Source organism: Botryllus schlosseri, chromosome 5 (assembly GCF_051294905.1).
Source record: "Botryllus schlosseri isolate E-star chromosome 5, Bs_hap1, whole genome shotgun sequence".
NCBI lineage: Eukaryota > Metazoa > Chordata > Ascidiacea > Stolidobranchia > Styelidae > Botryllus > Botryllus schlosseri.
This window is the reverse complement of record NC_137240.1, coordinates 14,049,958-14,065,057: the sequence shown is the minus strand read 5'-3', so window position 1 is coordinate 14,065,057 and position 15,100 is coordinate 14,049,958. Positions and strand designations below refer to the sequence as shown.

General features: G+C 40.5%; 1 protein-coding gene and 1 long non-coding RNA gene across 2 annotated transcripts in view; one reads left to right on the top strand and one right to left on the bottom strand.

Annotated features, from left to right (window-relative positions):
• The window catches only part of LOC145439125 (zinc finger SWIM domain-containing protein 8-like), a 68,969-nt gene extending 67,187 nt beyond the window's left edge, over nucleotides 1-1,782 (bottom strand). Inside the window, exons 1-2 of the mRNA XM_080316603.1 lie at nucleotides 1,320-1,782; nucleotides 1,073-1,255 (exon numbers count right to left, since the gene is read on the bottom strand). Coding sequence (XP_080172729.1) covers nucleotides 1,073-1,255; nucleotides 1,320-1,344 — 208 coding nt within the window. The 5' untranslated portion in view covers nucleotides 1,345-1,782. The remainder of the gene's footprint in view (nucleotides 1-1,072; nucleotides 1,256-1,319) is intronic.
• Nucleotides 1-15,100, top strand: part of LOC145439151 (uncharacterized) — a 168,417-nt gene that overhangs the window by 6,156 nt on the left and 147,161 nt on the right. The window lies entirely within an intron of this gene.

Below are 15,100 nucleotides of genomic sequence, written 5' to 3'. Positions count from 1 at the left end.
AGTATATGTCTGGCCTATTGCATGATTTTTACCTAATCCCCCCCCCAAAAAAAAATAATTAGGTAGTTTATGAAGGCTAATGCCCCCTTATTCATCCCTTATCTCAATTTTCCCTCATGCCTTCACCAATTGGGACTTATAAATAACATATGGTGACAGGGTATCCCACTGGCAGTGTTAGCAATCGACAGCAAACATTAAGCATGTTAGCGTGATTTATTGCCGATTTCAAATATATTACTGTTCATTAAAAGATACATTTTCCCTCTCCTATGTCTTCTGATGGATATATTTGTCGTAATTTACGATATCCCATATTCAGCAGGCGCATCTTTAGGAGTATGTGATAAGTTTTTGAAGTAGCTTACACCCGATTATAATCTCTCAGCTCATTGCCTACCCATTTTTTCATATTTTGGCAAACTCCTAATTTATTAACCTTCTCATTCCATTTTAAGAACCCATCAGGCCGGTCACAAGGAATATAGTTGACGATACACTTTGACACAGATGAAGCAGTCACTTTCCAGAGCTCTAAATATCACATTTTTCACTGTCCAAAGTTACCCTGTTCTGATAAAATTTGACGGGGTAACTTTGGACATCACATTTTCTTGTATTAATCTAAGGGTGAGCCCACTGAGATTTTGGCCATGGATTAAGACTACTTAGAGGTATCAGCTGACAAATTTTGAATCTATGAATCACATGCTATCTATGTTTGGTTGTAAGAAGTTTATTGGCCATCAATTTTGACGAAATTGACCCCCTCCATTACTTTATCAATGTTGGGTCAAGTTTATCTGGTAGTGAAATGAATCCACCTTTTATAGAGACTACTTGTGGTACTGCTGCCTCATGAAAAAGAATTGGACATCCAGCGGCAACCCTTTTTCATCAATAACCATTTAAATCTTTTACTGCTTAGTGTCCAAAGTTACCCTTAAGTCCAAAGTTACCCCGGTTTACGGTATGTAAAACAATGTGATGTAGAAAAGACTATGGTACATTTTAATGCTGTGACTTGGTAATAAATTATTTCGCTCCAAAAGACAATGAAAATCAAGCATACCCTCTTTCACTTTGGAATTGGACGCCTTTTCAAATCGCGGCTCGTAGACATTGCCACAGCTAGAAAACTGTGTTTGCCACCCACGCCAATTCCTACAAAGACTTTCCGGTTCACTCATCCATGAGCAGAGGGAGTCCTCTTCAAAGTGATCGCTGTCGTCAAATAACAAACCTTCCTCGGAGCCTGAATTTATCAATGCATGAGAGGAAGAGTAGAGTATCCGATACCGATACTCACGCATACTTACCATCCCATTCCACAGCTTCTGCCATGGTTGACGAAGTCAATGTATTCGTTTTATTGGAGGTATGTCCACTTTCACACAATCCTAGCCGCTCAATTGAGGGCAACTATCAACTATGTACCTGATACAGAATAATATGACAGTTCACGTGGATGCATGATCCCAAAACAGTGTTGATCGGATTTAGGTATTTTGATTCGAAATAATGAAGTCTCTCTCTCAGTCATTGCGTAGCCTACCTCTCTGACAATTCCTGCAGTCGATAATCAAACTGGTCAGTTTTGCAGCTGTGGTCATCAATATTCTCTCATTATCAAGTCAAAAGATTTATTTATGCAACAATTCATAGGCCTATCATACGGCACCCCTAATCAGTAGCAGACTACTAGTGTGCAAATACATTACACTAGTAGGGCAGCAGGACTCCTGATCTAACAGGCAGGCAGTTACGCACTAAAACACACTCAAAATTCACAATCCGACGACAGCAAAAAGGAGCACTTAAAAATGACAAAAACAATTAATTAGTAATTTGTAATAAGCTGTGAAGGATACCAAGATCTTGGAAACAATAGATTACGTGGAATGCTTAACAAAGCACGCTAGATTTAGCATACAGACTTTCATTCCATTTGGAAGCTTGAAAAAATTTCATCAACGTATACACGAAGAACATTGACAATCAGAATCAAACCTGAATAACAAATTATGTTTCATATATTGCTTGGAAAAGAATCTACAAACACATTGAATTTCAATTTTCAGTTTCACTGTTTCCATATTTTTTCATCAATTGCGGTTGGATGAATAGTGAGATAAATAAATATATAACATGGTATTGCATGTTGGCCTATATATATGACTGTCTGTATGTATGAGGTGACCAGCTGACTTGAAGACCTGAAGGTCGTATCGTTGGCCACCATTTGACAGCATTACTTTCTTACACCTGAAAATAAACTTCTGTCTGTCTGTCCATAGGCGTATCTCAATCACAGCTAATAAAGATCACTGACGCTATTTATAATCAAGCTGCAAGTCTGCATAACAACTGGTATATCTTCCAGAATATATAGGTACAGCCTATGTTGATTCCAGTATATTTCACTCATTTCAGAACGTTCAAAGCATGATGATAAACTATCATAGTCACGGTGGTGAAAATAGGATAATTGTGCAATACACTGATCAAAGTGAAATTGGAGTCCCGACCCTTATGGTCTCAGTCTAATTGCACTTATGGTTGCCTCCATGCCTATAAACGAAACATAAAAAACGTCATCTTGTTATGATAAATATATTACAAGGTACCGTAGAAACACACTACCGTATGCTAAACGAAGTTTAATTGCATTATCACAGGCAGAGTAGTTGATACAAACAAAGCATACAACCACATAAGCATTGACATCAATCATCAATCGGTTTGATTGGAAACTCCAGTCAGCTCTGCTTTTTAGCGCGTCGCGAGTCATGCTTCACCAGCGGTATCAATCGATGTAAACAAACGGTTCGTCAGCAATCTTTCTTCAGGAACTGGCGTTAACGTTGTGAAAAGTTTTTTATCGTGACCTCTATCGCAGGTGAAACGTGTGCATACTGTACAGGTTTGGGCCACTACCGGTAGCATGGCTTAATGTTCAGACAAAACTGATGTACCAGTGTGCCTACGTGATGAACATTGTGATCGGAGGTGGTCTCGCAGTAGCAAATAACGGTGGATACTTCATAGTGCGAGGTCGTTGCGATCAGGTCATGATCTTCGAGTCATTGCAAATTTTTAATCAAGTCAAGAACCATTTCAAAATTTTCAAGTCAATTCAGTCAACTTCTAAAACCGACTCTGAAGTCGGAGTGAAAGTAGGCAAAACCTACTTGAGGACTCCGCAAAATGCATCACGTTTTTGAAGTAATAATAGTCACTATTCCTTTGTCACGGAGATTCATTTTGTGATTCGAATGCTCCTATATACAATTGAACAAATCCGAATATTTTCGTTTGATACTCGTCAGGAATAATCGTCAGCAGCCTGTAGATACAGTATACAATTGACTAACAAATGTATACAAAGTCTGGTCTAACTTATTTCTTCATACTACTTGAGTACTTTTCAGACCGTACATTTTCCGCTTCAACAAGGAGATTTCAATATCCAATTGACTAACAAACGTCTGCAAAATCTGGTCTTGACCTACTTTTTCAAACTACTTCATGAGTACAATTTACCATGATGTGATATGTATGTGTGCGCAAGAGCGGCGCACAATAGGTAGAAAGTTCTTGCCACTGTCCATTTCAGGTTTGATAGAGTTGTGCACAGGCAATGATATATAAATGATTGTTCACAGCATATAATTTGCATAGTCATATAATTGTAATGTCGTCCATTTTCAGTTTGTCAACTCGTACAATCATAGTTGACTTGCAAGATGGTGACTTCCAAGAATGGGACGGAATAGAGACTGTATAACAATCCCCTTCACTTAACAAATTTCAGGACTTACACATCGCCATCTATTCCTTCAACAGTTGAGGTGATCATGGCAGAAGTTGATCAAATCCGAGCGTCATAGTGTCATCGGATGGGTATTACAGTAGAAGGATTTTGAACAGCTTAAATACCTCACCTTTTCATGGACTCCTAAATGCGCTGATAATAGCCGTGACTATTTCAATGAGGATACCAACACCATAATATCATTGAGAAGTTAATGCAGGGTATATAGATATTTCATTTACTATAACACTTGAAACTGCCTAAACATCTTTGTTATTATGTTAGAATTATTGACATCAAAATTCAAAATAACAAGAACCAAAATCCTAGTGAACGGAAAGCATTGAAGTCAGGTCAATATGTAGTAAAAAGGGATTTTCATGTTTATGGGAATTCCAATCTCTGATATGCATATGTTCAAGCCATGCGATAAATGTACTGTGTGCATCTATTTTTGTTGCAATTTATGAAACTGTGCTGTGGTATTATGAACAATCAAATAACTGTACCTAGTTGATAATGTCAATGTTTCTTGTCACGTAACAAAAATATATATTCTCAAATGTTATTTTTTCGAGCGTTCCTATTCTCTCTTGATGACAATAACAGGACTGCAGTTGGATGGTAGAGCATCGATTTTACATGGCGTTGAGCATCGGAGGGCATTGAAGCATCAAGTACCATGAACACTAGTATGTTTCAAGCCTCTTCAGAAATCAATAATTATTTGAAAATTACCATATCGCAGGTACGGCCAGATTTCCTGATCAGGCTAAAAATGATTCCAACAACGGATCTAGACTTAATCTCTTGGTGATAATGAGGTAGTCTGCTCAATGGATTGGCAAAAATGTCCGTATCAAATTTATCATTGCTGTTGTTTTCTTGTCGCCTTGATAAGTTTCCCTGGCCACGAATGTTGTTGCTCTGGGCATTTCTGTTTCTGCGGCATAAGAATATCTCCAGTTTTGCAGTAGCGGCATATCTTTTTCCAGCTAGTACAAGTGAAGCAATATTATCTGTAATGCAATATGGCTTAAAATGGCAGTTGTAGCCGAACTTATGGTTGTCGTATTCACCAGGCACACAAAATTATCCACAGATTGCATTGTAGTGTCCATCTCCTCACCTCTCGCACTCGGATAATATGCATATAGTCTTTCAGCAAGACTATTTTTCTCCGCAAGATTTTTTTTCTCCGCATCAATCGACCCAATGAGTATCAATCCAATCCGGCACCAATCGTAAATTATTATTCATTTTGACTACAATCTTTGGAAATAGCTCAATGTCTGAAGCAGAGTGGAACATGACATGGTTGCTTCTCATGGAGTGCCTGCCGTGCCAGAATCCCATAAGATAATGATTTGCACTTATATTAAGATCCCTTAATTCTTTTCAATTTCCTCGCGGTTGTGGGTTGCTTTGCGGCTGTTTCAATACACGAACAAATTCTTCTTGAAAGTTAGAATGGACTACAATTTTCATATTGGTCAATAACGGTCCTGTAAAAAATTTATGCATTAGACATTTACAAAATGGGAATTTGTTATGTCACAGTTTTGCCAGTCAACAACAATTGAAATCAAGTTAAATAAGTATTTTCCGTAATACCGCATATGCAATATATATGAGCATATTCAAGAGAGATCTTGCAATGGAGGATTGTGGAGTTACATTGCTGGAAAATAACCTGGGCATTTGAGGCAGCAGCATATACAAATGCAAGTTGATGCTCATGCTCAGGTCATAAAGCGTGATGCAAATAGCGAAAAATTATGAAGGTTATACATAAAATACCATAGACGTACACACTATATAATGATGAAGGTTACAAAATCATTTCCTAACCTTTCAATGAATTAGCAGAGGTGGTCAAAGTAGTCACCGTGGCTACTCAAGTAGAAGTAGAAGTAACGCCTGAATTTCTACTCAAGTAGAAGTAGGAGTGGTGGTTCAGAAGTAAGTAAGTAAGTAGGCATTCTACGCTTATTTTTGCCTAGAAAACTGAAAACTGTCAAGTAGAAGTAGAAGTAGTCTAAAATCATAACTACTTAAAAGTAGTTTGATTAGGCAAAATCTACTTCAAGTACTTCAAAAAGTAGAAGTACTTCGTTACTGACCACCTCTGTGAATTAGACGCTATAGAATGTTGCTCGCAATTGCACAAATCATATATTGTGTACAATCCTTCCTCCAGCTATCAATCTTGACGAGTACTCCTAGTTAATTTTCAAGGTTTACAGGCAATTCATGGGGAACACTTCACAACGTGTAGTTTATTTCGAAGATGTGTCAAAACGTTTATCAGGTATGTTTTGAATAAATGGTCATTGGTATGCGTTTTCGCACACCCCGGTGTGAAAGATTCAACTATTGAGAGGAATACGACATATCACGCCAGGTCGATGTGAACAATACCAACTATGGATTGATTATCCTCAATGTCATTCTAGTGCAGGGGCGGGCAACATACGACCCGCGGACGGTTTCCTGTCTTACATGATAATGTGGCCATAGCGGCTCCCAGTCTGCCGGGATTCCCCACTACTAACTACATCAACATTTAGTGACTGTATGTTATATATAGGTGTGTGCGCAAGCGTGCGAGAGTGGAGATTACGCATAAGTTCGTCGAAGCGAGAAGACTTGCATTATCGGCATTTACGATGTAGGCTACTCAACCCTAATGTTATTTGTGGTAATCATGGTGTTATTCGACAACAATGGTCATTTGCACCACGCCAATATTTCTTATTTTTGATTTCGTATCCATCGACTTGTAGCACGGCACACTTCTAGGCTTTTGTAATACACCGCTTCTGCGAATGAGATGGCGAGGAGGAGTCTAGATAAACCCCCAACTCCTAGGTAGGAATTCTGGAGTCGACCTCGGTCGGACTCGAACCCATAATCCATTAAATTTGATAAAATGAGTATCAATCGAAAGCTACCGTGGTACTGATTTTGAAAACATAAATTTTATCCTGCTCGTGGTCCTGGACCACCCAATATCAGCCTCGAATGTTGCATTGTAACAGAGTTTGGTATTGTGACGCAACCTTGCCGTCTGAGTCAGGAGCAAGTGCGCACGAGAGTTAGAGTATAGAAATTAAACATGGAACGGCAACGACCGATTTTGCAGCTTCGTTCCGCTTAGCCGAGGCTGGAGTGGAGAATTGTTTTGCGTAAGCGACTGTAGGATTTCTGGCAATCCAAAAGCTATCTTACCGAGCGCAGAAATTATTGAATCTGGTCTTGATCGAAAGCTACTGTTGCACCGATTCCGAAAACATAAATTAAAATATTGATCAGGCACTGATCCACCTAGAATCTGTCCTCCAAGTCTGAAATATCGGCATTGTTCAGAACAAACGGGTAACCGCAACACGATGGCCATACCAATGACCCGTTGCGACTCTCCGATTGTTCGATTGTCTAGATATCCCTGCAATTGACAAGTATTCATTATGTCGTCACAAGCCGGCACGGTGACACCTATGACTTCGTTGCTGCATCCGATGTTACTGACGGCTGACAGACTCTAGATCAGTGGTTCTCAACCTTTTTCGCTCCGCGGACCAGTAAAATTTCAAAAAATATTTGGCGGACCGGTGGACTTTCAAAAATTGAAATTAATCAAAAATGTAAAGTATGAAACCGTTTTTTGCAAGTATATGGTGCCAGAGAGTGACATTTAGAGGCTTTTGATCATAATTAATTATGATCATGATGGCATCCATGTCATTTTACGGTAGTGAGTTTGTTGAGTCAAGGTAAAATTGCCTTGTCGAGATAAACGTGATACCGCCGAGCCCGAGAGTCGTTTGTAAACAATCTGTCTCGCCGAAGGCCGTGAGTTTAAGTTAACCGACCACGCCAACACGAATAATATTTTTCTCTTCGACAATATCGAGAGAAGAAGCGTTTCGGAGTCGAACCGAGCACCTTGTCGTGCTACGTTGCTCATTGGCCAATACCACCAGACGCAGGCCACTCTGGCTACTAGGAATACAATGCGACGCACGAAAACACCTGACCACAGCTATACCGGCCCTCCAAAAAATCCTGGCCGAATAAGCACTTCGTCAGCCCACCTCCAAACATGTTGTTATTGGGCCCCACACGGCGATAAGCCAAACGGCGAAGCCCCCAGACTCCACGGTTAGATGGATGTTTTCACTAGTATCCGTAGGTACATTCATTCTACTAAGTGTACACAGAGAGTTTATGTAGTATAATCGGGTCGATTGCAAAAATATTCGAGCAAGCCATTTGGGGTACAGAACTTCAAAATAACGCGAAACGAGAACTTCATATTGTTAATTTATTTGCTAAAAGCTTTTCGAATGACTCTCATCAATAGCGAAGGTCAGTAATAGGGTGAATCAAATTCGAAATGTATATACAGACAAAATATTTCCTACATTTCGAATTTTTGAATTTTTGGCACATCTTTCGGAGTTCCATGATAGCCTGAACTGCCCCATGTGTTGGTGTGTCGTGGCGCGGTGATGGCTGACGCCGAAATGCCTATTTCTAGTAAAAGATTACTATCAATAAGCATGAAATTTAGCGGCACTAAATCGCACCAGGCGCGAAAAGAAATTGGAAAATTTTGGAAAACGTTTCAAAAAATACTTTATAATTTATGTTCATTTTCGATTTCGGACCCCCTTCAATATCGGCACCTCTCCAATTAGTGGGTTTCGAGTGCCCATTCACTGCCCAATTTAGGCTACGGTCATGCACAAAATGAATGAACTGAAAACGAATGATCGCGCAAACTGCCCGGTTTAGCGAGTAAGCTCGTACTTGTCGCTCGCATGCCATCAAATGGCATGTCTTGAACTTCAAGTCAAATCGATCATTCAAGTCAAATCGAATATGCCCGCCCTAATGTTACGTCGCGAAGTTCTGAATCAGTTTAGAATTTGATGTTATATTTATTTAATCAAATGACAAGTCATCAACAAATTGCGTCTTGACATTAAAGGTATAAAATCGTAATATACCTCGCGGACCGGTAGGAAAGTCGTCGCGGACCGGCACCGGTCCGCGGACCGGCGGTTGAGAACCACTGCTCTAGATTACTATAGATAACTAACCTACGGGTAAATTAGTAATCTATATAGACGAGAGGTGGCCAACATTTTCGGCTTAAGGGCCACATGAGATTAACGAACAAGTGCGTTGACCACTAACCGCGCCAGGCGCGTAAAATTTTCCAAGTTAATATTATTATTATTTGGGTATATTGCGGGTCGACTGTATACCGCCCGCTGGGCTCAGTTTGCAAGGACAGGACTATACGGCATCTGGACATATCGATAGCGAAGATTTCCGCTAATATACGACAATCATTTTGTGTAGGGTTACCATACGTCCTCTTTGAGGATTTGTCCTCTTTTTTGACGTTTTTGAAAGTGTCCTCGCAGGACGCCCTTTCGTCCTCTTTTTTGAAAATTTCGGTCAGATTTAGAGCAAATTGCGAGTGATATGCCGTAAATTAGCACAGAACTGACGCTCCGGCGGGTATTTCGGAGTGAAAAACGGTTATTTTAGCTCTGGGCGGACAGATGACCTTTTTTTTTAGTCATCCATCTAGCAATGCGGGAGGAAAAACGGTATTTTGAGCTCTGAGCGGTAAAGATGACCTTCAAAGATGAAAAATTCACCGGTTTTTGAGAATTCTTCTCCGGTTTTGCAAGTCTCAAATATTGCTTGGAAAATGCCGATTCTCATCATTGATGGGGATAGTTTTCGGTTAGTTCCGATTTTATATTATGAAAGTACAATCGCTTTATTGATACTATACTATATAAAACGACTTAGTTGCTCACACAATTATCGTAATCAACCCATCACTTTTATGAAATCAAGTGACGTAAATGATGCCAGAAAATTGTCAAATCCTCTTTTAACAATCCTTCCAGGTTCTGCACATCTATGTTGCCGCTCACGCACAGTCTCTGTTAATTTTGTAGGCGGTGTCGTACATGAATGGTTGCAACCGATGCTAAAATGCCTTGCAGCTAGTCGGTACTTTGATAAATGTGAGTCGTTAAGTTATATTACATCCTAGTATGCAACACTGCGTCACTATGCTCAAGAAACCAACTAAAACCAAACCAATTAGGGAAAATCAGTGAATTATTACGCTAGCAAGGTCGATTGCAGCACTCCACCACAGTCGACATACGCAATCCTGTACCTCCACTCAAGCATATCCCGCGACGGACTGATTTCGCCGGGAAGCTATCTTATAGCGTTGAGGGGCGTGGCAGTTTCCAATCATTGTATATATATCATTGGTTTTACTGATACCAGCGTGTACTCAAAGGTGGTGTGGACACAAAAAAATATTCTCTCTCCTTCACGCTTCACTTGGGTAGTCAAGATTGTTATTTTCGATCCGTTTTCAGTACTGATTCAGTGCAAAAGCCGGTATTGGTATATGTTGATTTTGACGATGTTTCATATCGAGATGGGTGACAAGATTTCGTATGGTATATCTTGATGATGTTATCTAATACTGTACAAAGTTTCAAGGTCCTCACTTCATGATTAGGGGAGTAATTACGTTCATCGAAACATGAGAGCTTTTTGCGATTTCGTTTCCATTATCATAGGCTACCCCCGATTCGCCAAAATGTCGTATTTTTTTTTCTAGAAGTCGGCGTTGTTTTGACCTGAAGTACATTTGCTATAGCTTTAATATCTGGCACGATTAAGGCGCTGTACAAGCTTCGTCTAGGCTCTAGGGATATCGTGGACATTTATCACAAATGTTTGTTTCCGGAAATGCGCTCATTGTAAAACGAGAGCTTTTTGCGATTACGTGGCAATTCTCATGCACGCGATTCGCCAGAATTTGGCGTTGTTTTAGACCTGAAGTACATTTTCTATAGCTTTAATATTTGTCACGATTAAAGTGCTGTACAAGCTTTGTCTAGGGATATCGTGGACATTTATCAGAAATGTTTGTTTCCGGAACTGCGCTCATCGTAACATGAGAGCTTTCTCAATCAATCAATCATCGGGTTATAATTTTCATCCGAACAAGTTACACACAATGTACAATGCGATAAGACACAACGCGATGTAATGAACACATAGGAGGATGCCGAACGACGCGCATCAATAGCAATCCTTTACTCTAACATCCACCTCGACCTAGAGTGCCCGATGTCACAGTTTATTTCGGTGTTGATCTTTTTTGAAGCCGCGGTCCTTTCTACTAGTTCTTTCCATTCCTTGTGAGTGCTTTCTTTCTTCGGGTCTTTTTTCTGGGCTTTTTTTGTCGCCGTAACCAGGGCTTTGGAACCGGAGCCGGAGCCCCGGAGCCGTGCATTTTTACCGGAGCTGGAGCCGGAGCCGGAGCTCTACATAAAATTCAGCCGGAGCCGGAGCTGCAGCTAGTTATTTGAGGGGTAGCTCCGGCTCTGACGTATTTCATAAGATGCTATTATATATGCAACAATCATATCTGCTGCGCGAGTTCACATGATTCAACAGCAGGCCTTCGCGAAATTAAGAATGTTTTCCCCTTTGGCGCTATCTTTTCCGACTAATCATGTTCCTGGGGATTTAACAGCATAGCAGTCTTATGTTCGATGTTCAATTTTCATACATTGGTGCCGAACCTCGGTATGCGAAATATGGCTGTGTGTGGGTATTCGGCATACCCGCAATTTCATCATCAGCACAACCTTGTTGGCCAATTGTGTACGGTTCGAAAATAATGATCACTATGTATTACGCGAAATGGGAGAGAGGATAAAAACGTGATTCCATTGCACATGTCGATATGACGAGCACGAGCCGAGAAAATCCATTTCATCGTTGCTATTTTCGAGCGTAAATAGGGGATGGCAGAAGAGCAGCCCAAAACCCCATGGTATTTTATGTTGGAGACAAATTACTGATTTGATACGCGATTTCCAATTCGTATTCATCTGTTTCGTAAACTTGTAAATGTACAACGTGCATACTGCATAGTTTAATTCGTTATGGGCATGGCGCAATGTGCATGGCACAGTGTTTAATTCGATTATTCGATTCGTTTCAACGGGAAAATATTATATTCCGATAAACTTGATCGACACCGGATGGACTGGTAACGAGTGCACCAATATCGAACGTCAAACCATTGGCCATTTGGTACAAATCGAATTTCTATTGATCACGTCGTTATATCCGCCCATATTGCTCTTACTACACTTACAGTTGAATAATAATCGCACATTTAAAGATTGAATTGAGCTGTATGGCTTAATGTTAACGAGTACAGTGCCGGTGTTAAAACGCCGCATCAGAATTTTAATGGTGTAGTGCAGTGCTTTTCAACCTGTGTGACGGTTCGCACTAGCGCGAATGAAAAAAAATTCAGTGCGAATGACGAAGGTGGTGCGAATAGTGCGAATGAAAATCCGGATCAAGTACGAATGAAAGTCGTGATTAATTCCTAACTTTTCTAACGTGTAAATTCAAATAAACCTAATAGGAAATTTAAAATCAGTGTAACATTTGTAGTTGCGACGCAATTGTAAAAGCTTAATACGGCGCACCACTAATCGTAGCTCTCATAAGCCGTATTGAATAAATATTCATACACTATAATTATTACGTAACCAAAAGCCGGATTTGGAAGCTGGTGTAGTGACAGCATATAGATATCTATAATCTCTATAGTGGCAGACAAAAAGTGTATTAGCCCGTCTGAGCCTGCGACAGGCTGGAAAAATAACATCAAATTGACTTTCTGCATTCTTTCGCTAAACAATCAACATATTTTCGTAATAACTGTTCGATTAGCGCGAGGCACGAGGATAGTAGTAAATACCATCATTACAGACTCACGTTTGCAAGTTACTGTAACGCAAATTTGTACCCCTTCAAGGGTTATTAAAGTATGGACCGCAAAGGTTATAATTTTGGATCGACACGGTGCCAGAGCTATCTGTTAATATGTATGTAATATTCATTGAATCTATTGCAAAGAATCCTGCGATCGTTTTTACATATCCAAGATCACTGTGTTGGGTACTGTAGCCAATAAGCGAGACACGCATTAAATATTGCTTTATCGTGAGAATTCATGATAAGATTTGTCCGACCGTTGAGATCAACTAGTGTAGGGGTGTGCAACGAGAGAGTCCAGGCCTATGAGACTCATTCATTTCGAGGCCAACCTCTTCTGCATTGGGGCACATGAAGACGTAATCGTAAAGTTTTGGCGAACAAACCGCTGATAAAATGCGGCGCCAAAAACATAAGCGGCGACAAACCCTCGGTCTAAAAATGACCGATGCTGGATGGCCAAACCTTTCGAGATCGATTGGATATGCTCCGTGGTCGGCACGGAATGGTCCCGTTCTTGCAATCTGAGTAGACAGTAGTACAACTGCGATATGCAGAGGAATTTATTTCGCCCTAATTTGGAATCGCGTGCGTCAGACATGTTTTGTAGAGCTGTGTTGGGTGGAATTGTGGTGTGCTCGTTCTGCATGTCATAGATGCCAGTAAAATCGTAGCATACAACTGTAATATTAAAAAAATCCTTTTCATAGCTAAGGCTCGGATCGCGAGATGCCACAAAAACTCAGATTTCGGTGGTAGTCCAAAAGCTGCTTTACCGTTATTAAACTGTCATGAATTCTCAAGTTAGATAGAGTAGATAGAGTAGAGTAGAACACAAAGTATCGTGAGTTATTTGCTCTTCTCATAAACTTGCGAGACAGAAGTTGGAGCAACGTATCATCAGGTAGCGAGCTCTAATGTGCCTACTCTCCTTGATTGTTTTGCACCTTATGTTCAAAAGACATAAGGCAAAAGCCTCAACACGAACACGTGGGTTTTTTCTTTCTTTCGACAAACTGGAGCTTCGAGGGACCTTTGTGTCAGCTCCCAAAACGGTTTTTGCCAGCAAGCATTTTTCACTCGCGAAAAATACGCTATATTTTGGATAGAAGTGCAGAACAGATTTTAAAGGGGCACTGCGCTCTAAAAATGATGTGGTCTCAAATTGAAGGTAAAAACGAACAAAAATTTTTGGCCGCAGCCATTTCCTTCAGAACGCCACCGTAATGGAGCTGCAGTTTATTGAAATTTCTACACGACCAGCTGCCGCGGCTGCTTAACCCGTTACATGGCACGATGTCTTCATCGTCGCACTTGCTCGACGCGATAAGACAGTCACGCAGAAAACGAAACTTAGACCCATTTCGTTCATAACATCGGCTGACAACTATCTAAAATTCGTTCTCTGCGTGACTGCCTAATCGCGTCGAGCAAGTGCGACGGTGACAATATCGTGCCATGTAACGGGTTAAGCAGCCGCGGCAGCTGGTCTTGTAGAAATTCCAATAAATTGCAGCTCCATTACGGTTGCGTTCTGAAAGAAATGGCCGCGGCCAAAAATTTTGGTTCGTTTATTTGTTGCACATCTGAACAATTATTGTTAAATAGGCCTATCTTCATCTTCTTTTTGTATAACACTTTTCGATTAGTTTGTGCGAATGAAATTTATTTTACAAAAAAAGTGCGAACGGAGCTCAAAAAGGTTGAAAAGCACTGGTGTAGTGTACACAGCAATGGTACGGGGTAAAGTGCATTCTAGTGCAACTATGATGTTATCGTCGATTGACAAGTATTCATTATGTCGTCACAAGCCGGCACGGCGACCCCTATGTCTTCGTTGCTGCATCCGATGTTACTGACGGCTGACAGACTCCAGATTACTATAACTAACCTACGGGAAAATTAGTAATCTATATAGACCAGAGGTGGCCAACCTTTTCGGGTAAAGGGCCGCATGAAATTGACGAACGAATGCGTGGCCCACTAGCCGCACCAGGCGCGTAAAATTTTCAAAGTTAATATTCTATTATTAATACTTGGGTATATTGCGGGTCGACTGTATACCTTCGGCTGGGCTCAGTTTGCAAGGACAGGACTATTCGGCATCTAGGAATATCGATATCGAAGATTTCCGCTAATATACGATACGACAATCATTTTGTGCCTACATTTCATCGTCGACGATCTTTCTGCGAGCGCAAACGCGAATAAACTTTCTCTCGTAATTGCTAATATAGTAATAGCTAATATAGACTCAATCGGCTAAATCAGGCGTTTTTTCATTTTCATGTATGGGTAGGCTACAGAAAAAGAAACTGCGTGTCAATGAAACACGCAAAGCGTGAAGAAAAATTTTACTACTATTTTAGTTTATTGTAATGCACGACGATTTACTAAAATGTGACTGCTGGACCCTGGATCTGC